The sequence below is a fragment of the Lepus europaeus genome, chromosome 6 (assembly GCF_033115175.1).
Source record: "Lepus europaeus isolate LE1 chromosome 6, mLepTim1.pri, whole genome shotgun sequence".
Classification (NCBI taxonomy): Eukaryota; Metazoa; Chordata; class Mammalia; order Lagomorpha; family Leporidae; genus Lepus; species Lepus europaeus.
Window position 1 is genome coordinate 97769660 of NC_084832.1, and position 23356 is coordinate 97793015.

A 23356-nucleotide genomic window follows, 5' to 3' on the forward strand; every position below is an offset into this window, starting at 1 on the left:
CAATGCTTGAGACATAATACCTTATTGAATGACAATCCTACATGGAGGCTAAGTCTGTTCCACCCACTGGTTGTTAGGAGGATTAAATCAGCTAACATGAAAGACGTGTCTAATACAGCATCAGTACGTAAAAGTCCTTTTTGCCTTCTCCTTAGGCTGAGGAATACGGTATTGATCATTTACAGCTACCCATGTCTAAAATGTCCATAAAAAATGTTAAATTCTAGTCACTCAGCACACTTCTGGTTCCCACTGTCTTAGTTGTGGGGAAAAAAAAATCTTAGATTGAATACAACAATTAGGAAAGGTAATTTGCCAGTGGTTATTGAAAAAGGAATAAATCGGCCGGCGCCACGGCTCATTAGGCTAATCCTCCGCCTTGTGGCGCCGGCACACCGGGTTCTAGTCCCGGTTGGTCGGGGCGCCGGATTCTGTCCCGGTTGCCCCTCTTCCAGGCCAGCTCTCTGCTGTGGCCAGGGAGTGCAGTGGAGGATGGCCCAAGTGCTTGGGCTCTGCACCCCATGGGAGACCAGGAGAAGCACTTGGCTCCTGTGTTCGTTATCAGTGTGGTGCGCCGGCCGCGGTGGCCATTGGAGGGTGAACCAACAGCAAAAAGGAAGACCTTTCTCTCTGTCTCTCTCTCTCTCACTGTCCACTCTGCCTGTCAAAAAAAAAAAAAAAAAAAAAAAAGAAAGAAAGAAAAAGAAAAAAGAAAAAGGAATAAATCATTACTACAACACCTTCCCTGGCTTTCACTGGGCAGCTTCAAGTGTAAGAAAGTGGAAGGGCTACTGGAGACTGGATGAGTTTACAAAGTGGAAGGGCTTCTGGAAACTGTATGAGTTTGCCTAAGTTGTGCTTTTAGGTTCACACACGCAGAATGGTGGCAGGCATTGTGTTAATAGGGTTAAATAATACATGTTAAAGCTGTTTGCAGTAGGGCCGGCGCCAAGGCTCACTAGGCTAATCCTCCACCTGCGGCGCCGGCACACCGGGTTCTAGTCCTGGTCGGGGCGCCGGATTCTGTCCCAGTTGCTCCTCTTCTAGTCCAGCTCTCTGCTGTGGCCTGGGAGTACAGTGGGGGATGGCTCAGGTCCTTGGGCCCTGTACCCGCATGGGAGACCAGGAAAAGCACCTGGCTCCTGGCTTCGGATCAGCGCAGCGCGCAGGCCGCAGAAGCCATTTCGGGGGTGAACCAATGGAAAAGGAAGACCTTTCTCTCTGTCTCTCTCTCTCTCTCTCACTGTCTAACTCTGCCTGTCAAAAAAAAAAAAAAAAAAAAAAAAAGCTGTTTGCAGGGGCCAGCGCTGGTGCTGTGGCATAGTGGGTCAAGCTGCCACCTGCAGTGCTGCCATCCTATAATGGGCACTGGTTCTAGTCCTGGCTGTTCCACTTCCTATCCCACTCTCTGCTATGGCCTGGGAAAGTGCTTCTGAGTAGGAGATCCAGAAGAAACTCCTGGCTCCAGCTCGGCTCAGCTCCAGCCGTTGCGGCCATTTGGGGAGTGAACCAGTGGATGGAAGATCGATCTCTCTCTCTGCCTCTGCCTCTCTGTAGCTCTGCCTTTCAAATAAAAAAAATAAATATTTTTTTAATATTAAATACCAAGCAATTAAAAAAAAAGCTGTTTGCAAATTTTAAAGCACTAAATTGTTACTGTTCTGAGTCCAACAGCCTATTGGAAGTCAGAGTTTGTTGACTGAAGTCATGTGATAGCTTATCCTATGGGCAAATCAAAGGCATATTTCTCTTCACTTGTAGCTTGGGATGCAGTGAGGCGCTCTCTGCCCAGTAAGCCGACATCATTATGTCCCAGGATAACCCTGACTCCCACCTCAGACGCTAGGCAATGGGTCTTACATCCTCCTAATACACTCATGTAAATCTCTGTTTGTTTTCTGATGCCCATCAGATGGCTGTATCAGCAGTGCTGGGATCTTAAGTCAAGATCCACACAGGTCAAGTGATATACCTGCTTCATAGCCTCCTTGATCACTATCTTAAACATCTACCTCTGCTCCTTCTTAGTATATGGACCAGCCTCATAACGTGAAGTTGATAATCAGCCATACCATACTGTGCAAAAATTTAATAGTTTTTTAGTGTAAAATCTGACATGTAAAATTCTACTTGTTCACACATGTTTGAGATCCAGTAGCCTTCAAACTTAGGTACCTGCTATAATTTCCCAGATTTCCAAATTTTCTATTTCCTTTTTTTTTTTTTTTTTTTGACAGGCAGAGTGGACAGTGAGAGAGAGACAGAGAGAAAGGTCTTCCTTTTGCCGTTGGTTCACCCTCCAATAGCTGCCGCGGTAGGCGCGCTGCGGCCAGCGCACCGTGCTGATCCGATGGCAGGAGCCAGGTGTTTCTTCTGGTCTCCCATGCAGGTGCAGGACCCAAGGACTTGGGCCATCTTCCATTGCACTCCCGGGCCACAGGACAGAGCTGGACTGGAAGAGGAGTGACCAGGACAGAATCCGGCGCCCCGACTGGGACTAGAACCCGGGGTGCCAGCGCTGCAGGCGGAGGATTAGCCAAGTGAGCCGTGGCGCCGGCCTCTATTTCCTATTTTTTTTAAAAAAGATTTATTTATTTGAAAGGCAGAGTTACACAGAGAGAGGAGAGACAGAGAGAGAGAGAGGTCTTCCATTCGATGGTTCACTCCCCAATTGTCCGCAACGGCTGGAGCTGAGCCAATCCGAAGCCAGGAACCAGGAGCTTCCTCCAGGTCTCCCATGTGAGTGCAGGGGCCCAAGGACTTGGGACATCTTCTACCGCTTTCCCAAGCCATAGCAGAGAGTTGGATTGGAAGTGGAACAGCCGGGTCTTGAACCAGTTGTCCATATGGGATGAGGACACTGCAGGCCAGGGTGTTAACCTGCTGCGCGACAGCGCCGGTCCCCTGTTTCCTTTTCTTAAACTGTCTTTTTTATTTCAAAGGTTCTGCCTGGTCACTCTTTTATCTTCTCTACTTTTTAAAAAATATATTTATTTATTTATTTACTTGAAAGAGTTATAGAGAGGGGCCGGCGTTGTGGTGTAGTGTGTAAAGCCTCCACCTGCAGTGCCAGCATCCCCTATGGGTGCCAGTTAGTGTCTTGGTTGCTCTACTTCTAATCCAGCTCTGGCTAATGTGCCTGGGGAAGCAGTGGCAGACGGCCCAAGTGTTCGGGTCCCTGTCACCCACATGGGAGATCCTGTTGAAGCTCCTGGCTTGGCCTGACCCAGCCTTGTAGCTGTGAAACAGTGGATGAAAGATATCTCTCTATATGTAACTTTTTTTTAAGATATATTTTACTTAAAAAGCAGAGTTACAAAGAGACAGAGGCAGAGAAAGAGAGAGAGAGAGAGAGAGAGGTCTTCCATCCACTGGTTCACTCCCCAAATGGCCACAATGGCCTGAGCTGGGCTACTCCGAAGCCAGGAACCAGGATCCCAGGCGGCAGTTTTACTGCCCCCAACCCCGCTATTGTTTTCACTACATTTTCCTACTTTGGAAAAGAAAAGCTTATTTCTAACCCATCTTGAACTCTCACTACGGTGCAACAGGCACAACTTAAGAGTGAGGGACAGTGCCGTGACAATATGGCGATTATTGGAAAGGGCAGCACCTTCGTTTATCCAGCGCTACCCCGAAGTGTGATCTTGCAGGCTGAGTAACAGCATCTCCAGGGAACATGTTAGACATGCGATTCTCAGTTTCAGCCCAGATGGGCTGAGTCAGCCCGACAGTGGGGTGGGACCCAGAAATCTGTTTAATAAGCCTTCCAAGGAGCTCCGCGGCTTGCTAAAATGTTGGAAGCATGGGCAAACACACCCTAAGCAAAGCTCCCTAGCATCTGTCTTGGAATTAGTGAAGATGGCTGGCCTCGGGACATGTACTAACATTTTTATTTGAAATAAAAAGGGAAGTGAGACTTTTTCTGACAGAAGCAAAGTCTGATTTGCCTCACAGGAATGCCCACAAACCGTGGCCTCGTCATCAGCTTACAGTTCTGAGCTGTGTCTGCCTACCACAACTTATGCAAAAAATAACAAAGGAAGTTAACGTCTACAAGGCCTGTGTGTATGGCTGTCTAGTCTGGGGACCCAGGGAGGCTGAAACCTGGCTGAGCTGCAGTCTGCAACCCCCAGCCTGGCCCGGCCTGGCATGGTCCACAGCTGGAGCAGGGCCTGGCCCACCTTCTCGGCACAAAGGCGGTGCCCCGGCACACTGCTTCTCAGAGACAAGTTTCCCTAGCTTCTTCGAAAGCTCTGGAAGGGCAAGGGCCCTGGAAACCATGCTATTTACTTGCCAGCAGCAATTAATCCTTGACAGCTATGTAGTGTTTAAAATAAATAAATAAATAAATAAATAAATTGGGGTCAACGCCCTGGCCTGAAGCACCAGCATCCCATATGGGCACCGGCTGGAGTCACGGCTGCTCCTCTTCCCGTCCAGCTCTCTGCTATGGCCTGAGAAGGCAGTAAAAAGATGGCTCAAATCCTTGGGCCCCTGCACTCGCGTGGGAGACCCGGAAGAAGCTCCTGGCTTCCAATTGGGGAGTGAACCAGCGGGTGGAAAACCTCTCTCTCCCTCTCTCTCTCTGCCTTTCCTTCTCTCTGTGTAACTCTGACTTGCAAATAAATACATCTTTAAAAAAAATTAAAAATAAAAATAAACATTAGCCGTTCACCTACCAAGGTGTGAGGGGGCACATTGTTTTCCAACAATTTGGCAGCAAACAAGCCCGAAGCTGACGCCGCGGGCCGGCCTGCCCGTCCCTGCCTTTCGCTCCGGTTCCTTCCTCCAGCCCCATTTTTTCTTAGCACACGGACAGTGTCCGAAAAGCCGGTGGAAGCACTGGCGGCGGTGCCGTGGGCGCGGGTCGGCACCTTCGCCTCTCCCGCAGCCGGCCGCTGGCTCCTCCCCGCACACCCCGCCTGGGGCGGCCGCCCGCCCCTTCCCCTCCTCTTGCTTTGATCTCTTCCTTCCAGGTTTCCCCAATCGGCTCTCCCTCCCCGAGGGCGCGGGCTACTTTCCCACCCCGACGCGCTAGTCTCCCCTCGGGAGGCCGGCCGGCGAGCGAGGGCGGACACCGCCACCTGGCGGCCGCTGCTGGGCCGCCGGGCGACGCCGGCGCCACCCCGGGCCGCGCGGGCACCGCGGCCACAGCGCCCGCTGAGGGCCGCGCTCGGCGGCTTCCCAGCCTGCAGTTACCTTAGCACACCGCTTTCTCCCCAGATTCTCTTCGGTAGGTGCCACTCTCCCCACGACCCGCCTCGCGCTGCTCACTCCTCCGGAAGCGCCCGGGGCTCTCACTGCCCACCGCGGCATTGCGGCTCATCCCGCAGAAAGACCCACGGGCCCGTCCTCGGGGTGCACGCCACTTCTCACCCCTCATCACCCCGAGACTTAAAAACCGGATTCATTTTTAAAATGATCTATCTATGTATCTGTTTGAAAGGCCGAGTTACATAGAGCAGGTGGTGAGGAGGGGAGAGATCTTCCAAATGGCGAAATGGCCGGGAGCCAGGGACTCCGTCCCAGCTCCCCACCTGCAGGCAGGGGCCCAGGCACTCAGGTCTTCCACGGCTTTCCCAGCGCCTTGGCAGGGAGCTGCACGGGAAGTGGAACCAGCGCTCCGACGGGGTGCCGGCCCCTGATTCATTCTCTGGAGTTGCACCACCCCTATATCGTCATTTCTGGTCACTCCGTCATCCCTGGAGACGGCTCCTCCAAGGACATGTCATCATTCTAACTGGCAGGGCCACTCATTTCCAATCATCTCATTTTCCAGCCCACCAGTCACTTGTTTCCATGGGAACAGCCTAGACCTGGTCATTAATAGAAAATGCAACAGCCCCACCCCTTCCAAACCTCTGCTTCCTGCCTCTCACACTGACCATCACTCTCTCTCCAAAAACTTCTTGACAGTAGAATCTCTAAACTATTAACCCTACCAAGTTTTCACTGCCCGTCATTATTCCTGTTTTTCCTTTCCTTTCCCGCTCTCCTAACATAACTTTTCTGATGTATCTTTTTTTTTTTTGAGAGGCAGAGTGGATAGTAAGAGAGAGAGACAGAAAGAAAGGTCTTCCTTTTTGCCGTTGGTTGGTTCACCCTCCAATGGCTGCTGCGGCCGGCGCATCTCACTGATCCGAAGCCAGGAGCCAGGTGCTTCTCCTGGTCTCCCATTCGGGTGCAGGGCCCAAGGACTTGGGCCATCCTCCACTGCACTCCCGGGCCACAGCAGAGAGCTGGCCTGGAAGAGGGGCAACCGGGATAGAATCCGGCGCCCCAACCGGGACTAGAACCCGGTGTGCCGGCGCCACAAGGCAGAGGATTAGCCTGTTAAGCCACAGCGCTGGCCTGATGTATCACTTTAAACAGTCCCTTGCCTAAACCTGCAACTCCCTGGCATTTCCTGGGCTCCTGCTGTATTCCCTGGACAAACTTTAACCCTTGGTCAAACCCAGCTCTACTGACTGTACTTGCTGGCACTCACTCACTAAATAAACACAGCTGAGAAAAACCCAAAACCACTCAAGGTCATCTTAAATGAAAATGAAGATGGGCCAGCGCCGTGGCTTAACAGGCTAATCCTCTGCCTTGCAGGGCCGGCACACCAGGTTCTAGTCCCGTTCGGGGCGCCGGATTCTATCCCGGTTGCCCCTCTTCCAGGCCAGCTCTCTGCTATGGCCCGGGAAGGCAGTGGAGGATGGCCCAAGTGCTTGGGCCCTGCACCTGCATGGGAGACCAGGAGAAGACCTGGCTCCTGGCTCCTAGCTTCGGATCAGCGAGATGCGCCGGCCACAGCGGCCATTGGAGGGTGAACCAACGGCAAAAGGAAGACCTTTCTCTCTGTCTCTCTCACTATCCACTCTGCCTGTCAAAAAAAAAAAAAGAAAATGAAGATGTACTCTCAAGTGGGCTCTCCACACTGCTCTGCAAATCATTTCACCCCTTGTTATTTTTTAAAAGAGTTATTTATTTGAAAGGTAGAGTGACAGAGGAAGAGACAGAGATCTTCTATCCCCCGGTTCACTCCCCAGATGGCCCTGGCCAGGAGCCTGGAACTCCATTTGGGTCTTCCATGTGGGTGGCAGGGGCCCAAGCACATCAACAGAGAAGTGGATTTGGTGTAGCGGGGACTCGAACCCGTGCTCTGGTATGGGACGCTGGCACTGCAGGTGGTGGCTGTGCCACAATATCAGCCCCACTGCTTACTCTCCAAGGCAACAATTTCTCATCTATTCCTTTCCACTAAATCTCCAAGATCCTAGTTAACTACTGTTCCACAGAAAGAACAGAAGCAGGGAGTGGTGCTGTGGTGCAGCAGGTTAAGCTGCAGCTTGCAACCCGTACTGCAGTATTGGTTCAAGTCCTGCTTGCCTTTTGTGCAAAGGCAGCACAAGATGGCCCCAAGATGACCTGGATGGAGCTTCTGGCTCCAGCTTGGCCCACAATGGTCATTGTGGCCCTTTCGGGAGTGAACGGGCAGATGGAAGATCTCTCTCCCTCTGCCTAACCTCTCTCTCTATTACTCTACCTTTCAATTAAGTAAATCAATCTGAACAACATGTTCTTGAATGAACAGTGGACCACAGAAGAAATCAAAAGAGAAATAAAAAAACTGTTGGGGAACAGTTTTTTTTTTTTTTTCATACTATTTGTTGAACTCTACTTAGTATAGAATCTTACATGTTTAAAGATAATTGAAAATAGATCTTAGTAAAAAATAAGAATGGGAATAGGAGAGGGAGGAGGAAGAAGGGTGGAGTACAGGTAGGGTGGGAAGAATCACTAAGTTCCTAAAGTTGTATTTATGAAATGCATGAAGTTTGTATACCTTAATAAAAGGGTTCTTGGGGCCAGTGCTGTGGTGTAGCAGGTAAAGCCACCGTCTGCAGTGCCCGCATCCCATATGGGCACTGGTTCGAGGCCCAGCTGCTCCACTTCCAATCCAGCTTTCTGCTATGGCCTAGGAAAGCAGTAGAAGATGGCCCAAGTCCTTGGGCCCTTGCACCCACATGGGAAGACCCAGAGAGGGCTCCTGGCTTCCGATCAGTACAGCTCCGGCTGTTGCGGAAGAGCTCTCTCTCTGCCTCTCCTTCTTCCTCTGTGTAACTCTGACTTTCAAATAAATAAATAAATCTTCAAAAATGTTTTTAAAAAGGTTTATGGGGGGAAAATTTAGGAAAAAAAAAAAAAAGCAAAAGAAGAGAAATTCCTCATCTTCCTCCTCCACTACCAAACCTGGCAGTTTAACTGTATCAGTATCCACACACCCAGCTTCCCTCCTGTTAAAATGAATGAACTGCCTCCTCTCCCTCCCTTAAGGCCAGCCCCATACACTGGAGATCTGCTTTCTTTTCCTTCCTACTCAAGAACTTTGTTCTGAAAGTAATTCAGTTATGTCGTCAAATTTTCACTTTCTGCTAGATCCACTCCATCATATCTTTTAATAAGATTTTCCTTTAAGATAAACAAAATAAAGTGGGTGCTACTGGGATAGTGAGAACCTTGAGAAGAATCTTCTTCTTCTTTTTTTTTTTTTGACAGGCAGAGTGGACAGTGAGAGAGAGAGATAGAGAGAAAGGTCTTCCTTTTTGCTGTTGGTTCACCCTCCAATGGCCGCCGCGGTTGGCACGCTGCAGCTGGCGCACCGCGCTGAAACGAATGCAGGAGCCAGGTGCTTCCCCTGGTCTCCCATGGGGTACAGAGCCCAAGGACCTGGGCCATCCTCCACTGCACTCCCTGGCCACAGCAGAGAGCTGGCCTGGAACAGGGGCAACCGGGACAGGATCAGTGCCCCGACCGGGACTAGAACCCGGTGTGCCAGCGCCGCAAGGCGGAGGATTAGCCTAGTGAGCCGCGGCGCCGGCCCGAGAAGAATCTTCTAATACCTGTTAATATTCTGTTTCTTCTTTTAAAAAATGTTTATCTGTTGTCTTGTAGTTGAAAGGCAGAGTGACAGACAGACACGGACAGAGGTGTTCTGTCTGCCGTTCCACCCCCTAAAATGCTCGTACAGCCAGGGCTGGGCCAGGCCAAAGTCAGGAGCCAGGAACTCCATGCAGGTGTCCCATGTGGGTGTCAGGGACCCAACCAGCACTTAAGACATCATTTGCTGCCTCCCAGGATGCATCAACAGGAAGTTGCATCAGGAGTGGGACAGCTGGGACTTGAACTGTCTGATATGGGATGAGCTTTGCTACAATGCTCGCTCAAGATTCTATTTATTTATTAAAGAGTCACTTTATTTATTTGAAAGTTACAGAGAAAGGGTGGTGGGGGGGAGAGATAGATAGAGAAATCAATCTTCCACCCAATGGTTCATTCCCCAGATGGCTGCAAAGACAGGGGCTGGGCTAGGCCAAAGCCAGGAGCCAAGAATTTCTTCCAGGACTCCCATGTGGGTGCAGGGGCCTATGGACTTGGGCATCTTCCACTGCTTTCCCAGGCCATTAACAGGGAGCTGGATTGGAAGTGGAGCACCTGGGACTTGACTGGTGCCCACATGGGATGCTGGGTGGCTTAATCTGTTATAACACAATGCTAGCCTCATCCAAGATCCTGTATCTTAAGCAGGGTGGTGGGTATCAAGGTACTATTCATTAGCACTTCCTGCCTGCTGAATCTAACTACTTTTGTCACACTTGCCCGAGTTACTCTCATCTCTACCAGGATTTCTACCACAGCCAATAATTCATCTCTCGGCATCTTCATCTGCCCCATGAAGTCCGTTCTCCAACCAACAGCAAAGGTAATCTCTTAGAAACAAAACTCTGGAGGCCAGCGCTGTGGCACAGCGGGTTAATGCCCCGGCCTGAAGCGCTGGCATCCCATGTGGGCGCCAGTTCGAGTCCTGGCTGCTTGTCTTCTGATCCAGCTCTCTGCTACGGCCTGGGAAAGCAGTAGAAGATGGCCCAAGTCCTTGGGCCCCTGCACTCATGTGGGAGACCTGGAAGAAGCTCCTGGTTCCTGGCTTCGGATCGTCGCAGCTCCAGCCAGAGCAGCCATCTGGGGAGTGAACCATCGGACAGAAGACCTCTCTCTTTCTGCCTCTCCTCTCTCTGTGTAACTCTGACTTTCAAATAAATAAATAAATCTTAAAAACAAAAACAAAAAAAAAAAAACAAAAAAACAAAAAAAAACATAAATCTGGGGCCGGTGCTGTGGCGCAGCAGGTTAAAGCCCTGGCCTGGAGTGCCGGCATCCCATATGGGCGCCAGTTCTAGTCCCGGCTGCTCCTCTTTTGATCCAGCTCTCTGCTGTTGCCTGAGATAACAGTGGAAGATGGCCCAAGTCCTTGGGCCCCTGCACCCACGTGGGAGACCTGGGGAGGCTCCTGGCTTCAGATCGGCCCAGCTCCAGCTGTTGCAGCCATTTGAGGAGTGAACCAGCAGATGGAAGACCTCTCCCTCTCTCTGCTTCTGCCTCTCTGTAAATCTGCCTTTCAAATAAATAAAGTAAAAAAAAGAACAAATGAAACATAAATCTGACTTCATGTCCCCCTAGTCAAAACCTCTCCAATGGCCTTTTATCATATTTGCAGTAAAATCTGAAGCCCCTCATCCTGAAATGCTAGGTTCTGCAGGATCCGGCTTTCGGCCGCCTCCCCAGCCCCACTTCCAGTCACTCTTCTCCTTGGTGTACCATGCTCCCTCACTGCTGCTTTTGAATCCAGCAGGCAAACTGCAAATGTGGCTCGGTTTGTTTTCCCTAACTTTGAAAAAACAGTGTTAATATTTTTTACATGAAAGACAGAAAGAGCGAGAGCAAGAGCGAGCGCGAGAGAGACATATGCTGGTTCACTCTCCAAATGCCCACAATAGCCACAGCTTGGGGAGCCTGGAACTCCATCCAGATCTCCACGTGGGTGGCAGGAACCCGCCTACCTCAGTCATCACCACTGCCTGCCAGGGTGCACATTAGCAGGAAGCTGGAATTGAGAAAAGAAGCAGGGCTCGAACCCAGGCACTCTGATATGGGATGCAGTCATCCCACACGGCATCCTTACTGAGGTACCCAATGCCCACCCCGCTATTTGAGATAATTATAGGTTGACTTGTGGTTGAAGAAATGATACAGCAACCCTATATGCTCTTAAATTCACCTCCTCTAATAGCAGCATTTGCATAACACAGTACAATACTGCAAGCAGGAAACTGATACTGATGTAACCCAGCCACTCAGATTCTGTTCTACGTCCACCCATCTGCACGTATGTATTATTTACGTGTATGCAGTACTATCACATGTAGATCCACAGGGCCGCCATAACAGTGAAAACACAGTTCCATCAGAAGGCCCGATTATGCCTCCCTTTTGAAGCCAGTTGTCTCTCCCCCAGCCCTACCCACTGGCAATCACTGTCTGCCTCTGTCCTTATAGTTTTGTCATTGTACAAATGCCCTGAGTAGGATCATACAATCACCTTCAGAGATGGTCTCCTTTCATTCATTATGATGGCCCGGAGAGACAGCCAAGCTGTTATGTGTATCAGTAGCTCATTCCTTCTGATTGCTGAATAGTGTTCTATGGTACAGATGTACCACAGTCACTTGAGAAATGACATCTGGGTATTTACGGTTTTTGACTATGACAAATAAAGCTGCTATCAGCACTCATGTGGAGGTTTTCTACAGGCCTGTACACGTATCGGCAAGTGCTGAATCGTGTTGTTGGTACAAGTTTAGTTTTGTGTGGAAGCTGTCAGCCGGCACCGTGGCTCAATAGGCTAATCCTCCGCCTTGCGGCGCCGGCACACCGGGTTCTAGTCCCGGTGGGGGCACCGATCCTCTCCCGGTTACCCCTGTTCCAGGCCAGCTCTCTGCTGTGGCCCGGGAGTGCAGTGGAGGATGGCCCAAGTGCTTGGGCCCTGTACCCCACGGGAGACCAGGAGAAGCACCTGGTTCCTGCCTTCGGATCAGCGTGGTGCGCCAGCCGCAGCGCACCGGCCGCGGTGGCCATTGGAGGAAGAAAGGAAGACCTTTCTCTCTGTCTCTCACTGTCCACTCTGCCTATCAAAAAAATAAAGGAAAGCTGTTGTATTTATCAGAGTGACTGTACCATTTTAATGGGTGGATGACCTATGCCGTCTGCATTTCACCAACAATTGGTGCTGCCAGTATTTTTCATTTTAGCCAGTCTGATAAGGATGTGCTGATATCATGATGGTTTTAGTTTCTATTTCCCCAGTGGCTAATGATGTTGAGCATCTTTCCATGTGCTTATTTGCCAGCTAGCAGTGAAATACCTGTTTGTGGGGCCAGCGTTGTGGTGTTGTGAGTAAAGCCACTGCCTGCAGTGCCAGCATCCCATATGGGCACCGGTTCGAGTCCAGGCTGCTCCACTTCCGATCCAACTCTGTTCTGGCCTGGGAAAGCAATAGAGGATGGCCCAAGTCCTTGGGCCCCTGGCTTCGGATAGGCACAGCTCCTGCCATTGTGGCCATTTGGGAAGTGAACCAGTGGATGGAAGACCTCTCTCTCTCTCTGCCTCTCCTTCTCTCTCTGTATAACTCTGACTTTCAAATAAATAAATAAATCTTAAAAAAAGACATACTTGTTCATATATTTTGCCCATTTCATTTTTAAATAAAGCTGCAGTGAAATACAGCTCACACAGCATACCATGCACCTTTTAAAGTGTACAATTCAGGGCCGGTGCCGTGGCTTAACAGGTTAATCCTCTGCCTTGCGGGGCCGGCACACCGGGTTCTAGTCCCGGTTGGGGCGCCAGATTCTATCTCGGTTGCCCCTCTTCCAGGCCAGCTCTCTGCTATGGCCTGGGAAGGCAGTGGAGGATGGCCCAAGTGCTTGGGCCCTACACCCGCATGGGAGACCAGGAGAAGCACCTGGCTCCTGGCTCCTAGCTTCGGATCAGCGCGACAAACTGCGGCCATTGGAGGGTGAACCAACAGCAAAAAGGAAGACCTTTCTCTCTGTCTCTCTCTCTCACTATCCACTCTGCCTGTCAAAAAAAAAAAAATTAAAAAAGTGTACAATTCAGTGATTTTTAGTATAGTCAGAGCTGTGCAACCACATCTACTTCCCACCTCTGTGGATGTCCCTATTCTAGACATGCTACACAAATGGAGTAATACATGGCTTTTTATGACTGATTCTCCTGAGAAATGCCTACTTAGAATCTTTATTTTTAATTGGGTTGTTTGTATTTTTATTCATGAATTATAATAGTCCTTCATAGATTCTAGATATAAGTCCCTGCTTTGCCATAGCAAGCTCCCATTCCCAATCTTTTATTTTTTAATTTTTTTCAAAGATCTATTCATTTATTTGAAAGAGTTACAGAGAGAGAAGAGAGGCAGAGGAAGAGAGAGGGGTCTTCCATCCATTGGTTCACTCCCTAGATGGCCACATGGCCGGAGCTGTGCCGATCCGAAGCCAGAAGCCAGGAGCCAGGAGCTTCTTCCGGGTCTCTCATGCAGGTGCAGAGGCCCAAGGACTTGGGCCAACTTCTACTGCTTTCCCAGGTGTGATCCAGCAGAGAGCTGGATCAGAAGTGGAGCAGCCGGGACTCGAACCAGTGCCCACATGGGATGCCGGTGCTGCAGGCCAGGGTGTTAACCCGCTGTGCCACAGTGCTGGCCCCTCCCAAGCTTTTTTTTTTTTGAAAGTCAGAGTTACACAGAGAGAGGAGAGGCAGAGGGGGAGAGAGAGAGAGAGAGAGAGGTCTTCCATCTGATGGTTCACTCCCCAGATGGCCGCCAATTGCCAGAGCTGCGCCGATCCGAAGCCAGGAGCCAGGTACTTTTTCCTGGTCTCCCACGCGGGTGCAGGCGCCCAAGCACTTGGGCCATCCTCCACACAGTGAGAGAGAGAGAGAGAGAGAAAGGTCTTCCTTCCATTGGTTCACCCCCCAAAATGGCCGCTACAGCCGGGGCTGCACCGATCCGAAGCCAGGAGCCAGGTGCTTCCTCCCGGTCTCCCACACAGGTGCAGACGCCCAAGCACTTGGGCCATCCTCCACTGCCCTCCCGGGCCACAGCAGAGAGCTAGACTGGAGGAGGAGCAGCCAGGACTAGAACACAGTGCCCATATGTAATGCCAGCGCCGCAGGCGGAGGATTAACCAAGTGAGCCACGGTGCCGGGCCCCCTCCCAAGCTTTTTAAAAGTTTTTTTAATTATTATTTTAGTTATACCCATTCAAGAAGTATAATGTGGTGATTTGACACACGTATTCAATACGTGGTGACCAAATCAGGTTACTCAGCATTTCCATCCTTTAAGTATTTTTTAAAAAGCTATTTGAGAGACAGAGAGTGCTCATCTGCTGGCTCACTCCCCAGATGTCTGCCAGTGGCCAGGGCTTGGTGGAGGACGGGCCAGGAGCTGCGACCACGATCAGGGTCTCCCATGTGGGTGGCAGGAGCCCAACAAGTTGAGCCATTACTGTGGCTTCCAAGGGGTCTGCGTTAGCAGGAAGCTGGCATCAGGAGCTGGAGCAGAGTCAAGCCCACGCGCTGTGATGAGGGGAGGTAACGTAACCAGTGGGCTTAATGCCTGCCCCTCTGTAAACATTTTTAAAGGATGATTTCTATTTATTTATTTATTTGAAAGGCAGAGTTACAGAGAGCGGGAGAGACAGAGATCTTCCGTCCACTGGTTTGCTCCCCAGATCACCACAGTGGCTGTGGCCAAGCACCTAGAACTCCATCCAGGTTTCCCAAGTGGGTGGCATGAGCCAAGCATTCAGGCTATCTTCTGCTGCTTTCCCAGGTGCATTAGCAGGGAGCTGGATTGGAAGTGGAGCAGCCGGGACTCAAACCGGTCCTCTTATGAGATGCCGGCATCAGCATCGGAGGCTTAGGCTTAACCCACTGTGCTACAAGATCAGCCCCCAGGTTGTTGAACCATTTTCAGTTTGTTTTTGTGTACAGTGTAAGATGAAGGATTTTTTTTTTTTTTTTTTGACAGGCAGAGTTAGACAGTGAGAGAGAGAGACAGAGAGAAAGGTCTTCCTTCCGTTCCCTCAAATGGTCTCTACAGCCGGCGTGCTGCTCCGATCCGAAGCCAGGAGCCAGGTGCTTCTCCTGGTCTCCCATGCGGATGCAGGGCCCAAGCACTTGGGCCATCCTCCACTGCACTCCTGAGACACAGCAGAGAGCTGGACTGGAAGAGGAGCAGCCGGGACAGAATCCGGCGCCCCAACCAGGACTAGAACCCGGGGTGCCGGCGCCGCAGGCAGAGGATTAGCCAAGTGGGCCTGGGCGCCGGCCTTAAAGGATCAATTTCATTATTTTGCATATGGCTAGCCCTGTGCTTGCATCATCTGTTGAAAGACTGTTCTTTCACTATTTAATGGTCTTAGCACTCTCACCAAAAATCGATTGTATGGGAGTGGGCATTTAGCACAGAAGTTAAGATGATGCTTGTGACACCTGTGTCCCAAACTAGAGTGGTTGGGTGAGGCCTGGCTCTGTTCCCAATCCCAGCTTGCTGCTAATGTGCATCCTGGGAGGCAGCAGGTGACGGCTCAGGTACTTGGGTCCCTGTCAACTGCAGGGGAGACTTGGATCGAGTTGGGGCTCCTGGCTCTTACCTGGCCCATCCCTGGTTGTTGTGGGCATTTGGGGAGTGCACCAGCTAACAGGAGATCTCCATCTTTCTCTTTCACCCTTTCAAATAAAATACATACATACATACATACATGCGTGCGCACACATCGTTAGAAACAGAGTGCTTTATAAAGTGTAGACACAAGTTCTTTGGGGACATATGGTTTCCAACTATTTTCTGTGTCCCGTCTTTTACCATCTTCATAGAATCTTTTGCAGATGAGGCCCAACTGATCAATTTTTCCCTTTTATGGCTTGTGCTTTTGCTATCATGCCCCTGCCTATTTTTATAAAGTGTCATTGCAATGCAGCCATGAATATTTATTTGCATCATGTCTATGGCTGCGCTAATGCTATAACATTAAACTTCTGTGACCACAAGCACGTGGTCCACAAAACCCATCATGTTAACAAAGAGTTTCTTGACCCCTGATCAGCTGTCACTCCTCAGGACCTTTGCATACAGCCCACATCTCCTCGGAGTCATTCTGCTTTACTCAGATGCACCTTGGAGAAGTCTTCCTGGACCACACACGATTTAGAGCAGGCGAACTCCTCCCCCTTCTGCCGCTCCTTTTTCTGTCCCCTTGTTTTGCTTTAGTTTTCTTCTCGGAGTCTATCACTACCTTCACTAGCACAGGAGCTGCGTCAGCAGGCCAGGTCAGAGGACGGCCATCTGAAAACTTTGAACGAATACAGGAGTCAGGGAGGACCAGCACAGGCTTCCAGAACAAGCGCTCCCTACCGCCCTGCTGCAGGAGGAGCGCTGGCGTGAAAGCACGCGCTGATTCCCTTCAGCATTTGTCTGAGCGCCGCGCGTGTCTCACTTTCCCTCTCTGTGATTTCACAACACGCCCCGCCGAGAGTTACACAGGCTAGCGAACAAGGATGTCTGCAAGCGTTTGCATCTGGTTTCCAGTTCTGCATTCCTTCCTCACGTCCCCTGGAACCTGAACTGGAATCCACGGGGTAGATAATCTGGGCTATATTTTTCCCACTCTGTATGTGATGTGTTTCTCTTTAATCCTCTTGGATTTGGAACCTCTTGATCTGTCTACTCATATGAAACTGAACACATTTTCAGTCATTTGTATCTACTTATGTCAACATGGCCCTGTCAAAAGTGAAATCACTGTTCTGATTGCCAGTAACAACACCAACAAATACTTTTAACTTTTATTTATCCTTAATTCCCATGAAATTTCAGGGGACTTTGACCCCTAATTTTTTAAAAATGTTATTTAAGGTATACAAATTTCATGTATTTCCTATATACAGATTCAGGAACATAGCGTCTCCCAATTTTTGTACTGTTAGAATGTTTCACAGGTGTACACTTCTTTTAAAATAAAACGAGAACCATAATATAGGACACCTTACTGACAAGGTGGACATCATCAGAGGCCTAGATAAAACCCAGGGAGAATTTTTAAATGAGTTTTTAAATGAAAACCAAAGGTATGCCTAGTCTTAAGTAGTAAAATCTAATTATTAAATATACATGGCAAACCACACCCAGGAGAGCTCGGTGGAGAGTGGGGGTGAGCAAGAGACACGGCATCTCTGCTCTTGGTGAAAAAAAGACAAAAAACCAAATAAACAAACAAACAAAAAAAACCACGAACACATTCAAGAAGGGATCAGTCTTTGACTGAATTCCGTGTCTCAGATCTTGCTGGACAGCGCTTCCTCCAATGTCTTTCCAAACAACTGTCATGTCAACAAATCACCCTTATAAACGTGTGGCCTCTCCAGATCTTCCCAGAAGATACAGCTTCTGGGAAAACAACAGCTTCCTTCCCTGAAGCTCGAGGCCCTAGGGTGACCTTCACAATATTAGGGGAGGGGGTGGAATCTGTGATGCAAATCTGAGATGCAAGACACGGGTGAGTTTCCAGGGAACAAGCTTATCGGAATTCTTTCCAGGCTGGCCCCACGTGGGAAACCCTGGACTTCAGGCAAGGTGTGATCTAACCGCCAGATGACGCCTGTCCGCTCCCCACCCCATTCCTCAGGCTCGTACCTGATGCCTCCCGCGGATCTGGATCACAACACACTGGCGAGAGACACGGTGCCCGCATCCTCTAGAGTCGCCTGCACAAGCACAGCCATTGTGGTCGTGCGCATTCCTAGGGCTCGGCATCACTCCTCACACCTACATCATGGCTCCCGTCCAATTTCCTCCGAAACCAGTCATGTATAATTTTTACCGAGGCCTGTTTGCAATTACAATGCTGAACATGGGTATTTTATCATTCCTACTCCTCTGAGCAATACATATTGAAGCACCAAGCACCGTGAACGGTAAATACTAAGTCACTGCCAATGGCGAGAACGTGGGAGTGTACCCCAGACCCTCCCACCCCCACCTGGGTTCACCACGCATTACCCAGATAAGACAAGCCAAGGAAGACCATAGGCATTACAATGGTCCACAGAACCGTGACGAACCGATTCAACATTAATCTCCCAACAGTTCTCAATACTCACATCCTTGTCGTTCTCCTCCATTTCTCTGCTATACTAAGACCCGACTCTTCCTCCAATTCCTCTTCAAGGTAATGCTTCCTGTAAATTGTAATTGGCTAGTTATTATTCGCTGCTATGATTATCTACTTAAGCTCCAGGAGAGAAGAGGTTGTGATTTAGTACCCTAAATGGAGATTTAGTACCCTAAATGGAGATTGCACCAAATACAAGAAGTCTTCCGGGGCCAGGGCCGGCACCATGGCTCACTGGGTTAATCATCCGCTTGCGGCGCCGGCATCCCATATGGGCGCTGGGTTCTAGTCCCAGTTGCTCCTCTTCCACTCCAGTTCTCTGCTATGGCCCGGGAAGGCAATGGAGGATGGCCCAAGTGTTTGGGCCCTGCACCCGCGTGGGAGACCAGGAGGAAGCACCTGGCTCCTGGCTTTGGATCGGCGCAGTGCACCAGCCGTAGTGGCCACTTGGGGGGGTGAACCAACGGAAGGAAGACCTTTCTCTGTCTCTCTCTCTCTGTCTGTAACTCTACCTGTCAAATAAATAAATAAACTTAAAAAAAAAAATCTTCCAAAAGTTCATGGAAATGCATATTACCAAAACAAAGCAAAACAAACACACACACAAAAAAAAGCCCAAAAGAACTATGCATGGATTTCAACATGTTTCACATTGAATTAAACTTCTTTTTTGATTCCATTTTCCCACAAATGAAGTACCCTCATACTTGTGGAAGAAGGTGAAATCTCTTACAGACCTAATGATGTCTTAGATTAACTTGGCACCAGGGTCCTCAACAAAGCTCTTTCCACCTGTTGGGTAGCCAGTGGGAAGAATTTTATCACGTTAAAGATTCTGGGAAAGTATGAGGCTGGCATCATGGCGCTGTAAATGAAGCCTCTGGGATGCTGGCATCCCACGCTGGCCTGACAGTTCACGTCCTGGCTGCTCCGTTTCCAACGCAGCTCCATGAGAATGTGCCAGGGAAGGCAGCAGAGGATGGCCCGAGTACCAGGGCTCCTGCCACCCACGTGGCTGACCTGGAAGGAGTTCCGGGCCCCTGGCTTCCACCTGCCTCTGCCCTGTCCGTTGTGGACATTTGGGGAGTGAACCAGCTGATGGAAGAACTTTCTCTCTTTCTCCCTCTCTAACTCTGCCTTTCAAATAAATAAATAAAGTTGTTTTTTAAGGGGAAAGGATGGTTTAAAAAAAAAAAAAAAACCTCTATTGTAAGTCACTGCCCTGTCACCAACCATTAGTCTCTTCATCTGCAAACTAAACATGGATTAGAGTCGGTGATCTTGCTGTTATAAAATTCTGTGACTTATTATGGCTTATTTAAACAGATTTAAAAATATTTGAAACAAGCCATCTCCTTGTACAGTCTCTTTAGCTAAAATGACTAAAGAGGCCAGCCCTGTGGCATAGCAGGTAAAGCCACCGCCTTCAGCGCTGGCATCCCATATGGGCACTGGTTTGAGTCCCGGCTGCTTCATTTCCGATCCAGCTCTCTGCTGTGGCCTGGAAAGGCAGTGGAAGATGGCCCAAGTCCTTGGGCCCCTGCACCTGCGTGGGAGACCCAGAGGAAGCTCCTGGCTTCGGATCAGCCCAGCTCTGGCCGTTGTGGCCATCTAGACAGTGAACCAGCAGATGGAAGACCTCTCTCTTTCTCTCTCTCTCTCTGTAACTCTGCCTTTCAAATAAATAATCTTTAAACAAATATAAAATTATTTCAATGAGCTACAAGGGAGTCAGATGTCAGGACGCTGCTTGAGCCAGTTAGCAAGTCTGTGTCTGCCCTCCTCCAACAGCTCTCCTGATTTGGATGCAGTTCTGAGGACCAGCCAAGAGGGGACACGTTGAAGGGCTGGGAGACCCCCGACCACTCCACATTCTCCTTATCACCTTTCCTTTTTTCTACCTCTTCCACCCCCAGCCCCATCACTTTTCTCCCTGCTAGTTCTTGCCTTCTAGGTCTTTCTCATTTGGAAAAAGCAAATAAACAAACCAATAATAGTAATAATAATAATAATAACCAAACCCCACAACTTTTTAAGTTAAAATATACTTTTCTTAAAAAGTCAGATGCTCTTTAGTTTCCAGTAAAATGAACTCAGATGAATTCTTTTTGAAAACCAATGGAAATTCTAAACTTAGTCCATGTATTGAACTGGGCCAAGGGCACTTGGCCCTACTCCCTCTCTCGCATGCTTCAGGCAAAGCATCTGAGAACTCCAGCACTGGATGAGTGAGTGGCCTGGCATTTCCCAAGAACATATCAATTTTCATCTTGCAAAGCCTGCAAAGCTAACAGTGCAATCTGCTTGGCACTTCCGCCACTGGTGCACAGGCCCCCCTCTCCTCCTTAAGTCTAGTTCCCTCGGTCTGGGGATTTCTTCCAAGGCTCCCTCAGGGCTTTCAGTTCTTAGGTCAAAAGCCACTTCCCCAGAAAGGCCTTCTCAGACCCATCCCTTCCCCTCCAACTAAACGCACCCTCCGCTCCCCAACCCCCAGCCCTGGTGTAGTTTTCCCCCTAAGAGTCCTCAGGTCTGGCATCTTATTACATATTTATGCATTTTCATGCCTGTCTCTTCCCCTGCGATGTGCACGGTCCAGGAGGCCAGGGTGTGTCCATCTCCGTGTCTGGGCTGGGGGCACCGCGGATGCTCGGTGAACAACAAACACCCTCTCCGATGCTAACGAGGCCGCTTGCTACCTTCTCCAGGGCCACAGGTCCCCTTGGTCAGTCTAGCCCGACTCCGAGGATCCCTCCCACCACCACCGGAGCCCGGCTCGGGTCCTCGGGTCCCCCACCTGCCGGCCCCGGGCACAGCGCGGCGCACCCACCATCCGGACCGGGAGAGTGCGGTTGGCTCCCGCAGCGCCGCTCAACCGCCCGTCTCCCGCGCCACGTGCGCCTCCGCGCCGGTCCTGGGCCGCCGCCGGGAGCGCCAGGGACAGCGGCCCGCTGCGCTCCAGGCCGCCGCGCCGCGCAGCCGTTAGGACGCCCCACGCCGCCGCGAAGAGCCCCGGGTTCCACCGGGAAGGGTCCGTTGATGGGGCGGCGGGACGTGGCTCGGTCAGTCCGCTCCTTCCTTCCGCTCGCTCGCTCGCAGGACGTGCGCCCACCGCCAACCGAGCAGAGTCCTGCCGCCCAGGCCCCAGCCCGCTTCTCACCTCCACACCTAACGGACGGACGGACGAGCCCCGGCCGGCCGCCTGGGGTCCCTCGGGGCGCCCCCTCCGGCGTCCTCCTGCAACGGAAGCGGGGAGCCTTTCCGGGGAAACAGCGGTGGGCCCCACCGCCCTCAGCGCCGCCGTTAGCGGGGGTGATAACGTTTCTGCTTTAAGAGATACCCGGCCCCTCACGCCTCCACGCGCCCCCATCCCCCCCCCCCCCCAGGCCCGCCCCGCTTTGCCCCGAGGGGCGGGCCAGTCCTGGTAGCCCCTAGGGACCCAGTAGCTCTTTTGCTTCTTTATAAAATGTTTTAAAATGTGAGAGACAGAAGGCCGACACATAGATCTCCCAGCCCCTGGTTCACTCTCCAGATGCTTAGAGGACTGGGGCTAGGCCAGGTGAAGCCAGGGCGCCCCTGTGGACCGCAGAAACCCAGTCATTGGAGCCTGCGGCCTCCCAGGGTAAAGCGGAGCCTGGACTTAGCCTTTAGGGCCAACAGGACAAGTGCCTGCCTCCCCCTCCCCCTGCATGGTCGCCCTCCAGCTGTCTTTCTCTCCACTCCTTGGAAAGGACTTCAGAGTTTTGGGGTTCAGAGTAGTGAAGTGAGCCCCCTTCTGACTCCTCTGGGGAGGCCCCAACAGAGGGATGACAAAGGCGTTTTGGAGAGATTGCTCTTCCCCGACCCAAATGCAAGACCTAACGTGGGGTTACCCGGACCCTCACCGTCATAGCGAAGGGTTGAGTGCACAGTGGCAAGGATGTAGTTATCTCTTTTTAAAGATCTGCACCCCACGTCCCCAAAGAGGCTATCCCAGTGATCCCTACACACGTGAAAAGGGGGTGCAGGACACACCCAGCAGAGAGGCTAAAACGGGGGTGGAGGGTCTGGAGGGAGAAGAAAGAAAGCGAAGGCCAGTCGTGGGAGAGAAGGTGAACCTCCACAACTCTCACACATTGTCAGTGAGGCTACAAACTGACCAAAGACTTGTCAAAGCAGAAATATACCTACCCTGTTACCCTACGATTCAATTCCTGGGTGTACATCCTATATGGTCAGCGAAAAACAGATGAGAATGTTCATCTCAGCAGTATTCAAACTGGAAATAATCTGTCCAGTAAAAGGAGAATGGACAAATACACGTGGCATATTCACAATGGTGGGGGATATTATATGACAGTGACAGCGGAGACCTTGAAGCCACGTGGAGCTTTATGGATGAATCTCACAACCCTGAAAGAAACCAGCTGCAAAGGAGAATACAGGAGAACCATTTATACAAAGGCCCCAAATCAACAAAACTAACCTGTGGTGTCACAAATCTAGACTGTGGTTATCTGCTTTGGTTTGATTATGGTTTCTCCCCTCTGAAACTCAAGTCAGAATTTAATCCTGGGCCAGGCATTGTGGGACAGCCAGTTAAACCACTGTTTGGGACTTTCAATCCAGTTTCTTGCTAATTGCTTGGGAAGCAGTGGATGATGGCCCAACTTCCTGGGTTCCTGCCTGCCATTGGATGGAGTTCCTAGCTCCTACCATCAGTCTGGCCTGGCTGTAGCTATTGCAGGCATTTAGGAAGAGAACTAGCAGATGGAAGACCTCTGTCTTTCAAAAAAACTTTAAAAAAATATTAAAAGGAGGAGTCACTGGAGTCTAAATATATTTTAAAGATATAATCAACCAAGATGGCTTTAAGATTTTGGCTTAGGCATAGGTGTTTCGCACAGTGGTTCAGACTGTTTGGCACACCTGCATCCCATATCAGAGGCCCTGAGTTTGTATCTTGTCTCCACGTCTGACCCACCCTGGAAGGCAACAGGTGATGGCTCAAGTACTTGGGTCTCTGCTACCCACACGGGAGACCCTCCCTGACTGGTTTCAGCACAGTCAAGGTTGTTGCAGGCATTTGGGGAATGAACCAGGGGATTGAAGTTATATATCTTTGTGTTTCTCTCTCTCTCACTCCGCCTTTCAAATAAATAAGTCTTTCAAAAAATGGTACCCCCCCAAAAACAAGAACTTTAATCACTGTTATGAAATATTAAGAAATGGGACCAGATGTGATTTGGGGGGCTGGCACTGTGGTGTAGCACATACAGCTTTCACCTAGGACAACGCCAGCATACC

At 50.4% G+C, this 23356-nt stretch overlaps 1 protein-coding gene across 3 annotated transcripts in view; it reads right to left on the bottom strand.

Moving 5' to 3' along the window:
• Positions 1-21309, bottom strand: part of LOC133761807 (solute carrier family 2, facilitated glucose transporter member 3) — a 95875-nt gene extending 74566 nt beyond the window's left edge. Inside the window, exons 1-2 of one of the 3 annotated variants that reach the window (XM_062194659.1) lie at positions 21231-21309; positions 18063-18140 (exon numbers count right to left, since the gene is read on the bottom strand). In XM_062194659.1, the coding sequence (XP_062050643.1) occupies positions 18063-18083 (21 nt within the window). In that variant the 5' untranslated portion in view covers positions 18084-18140; positions 21231-21309. Of the gene's footprint in view, positions 1-5202; positions 5335-18062; positions 18141-20900; positions 20988-21230 lie in introns of those variants that run through there. The other 2 variants (XM_062194660.1, XM_062194658.1) reach the window with 2 other exon arrangements.
• Positions 21310-23356: the final 2047 nt, after the last annotated feature.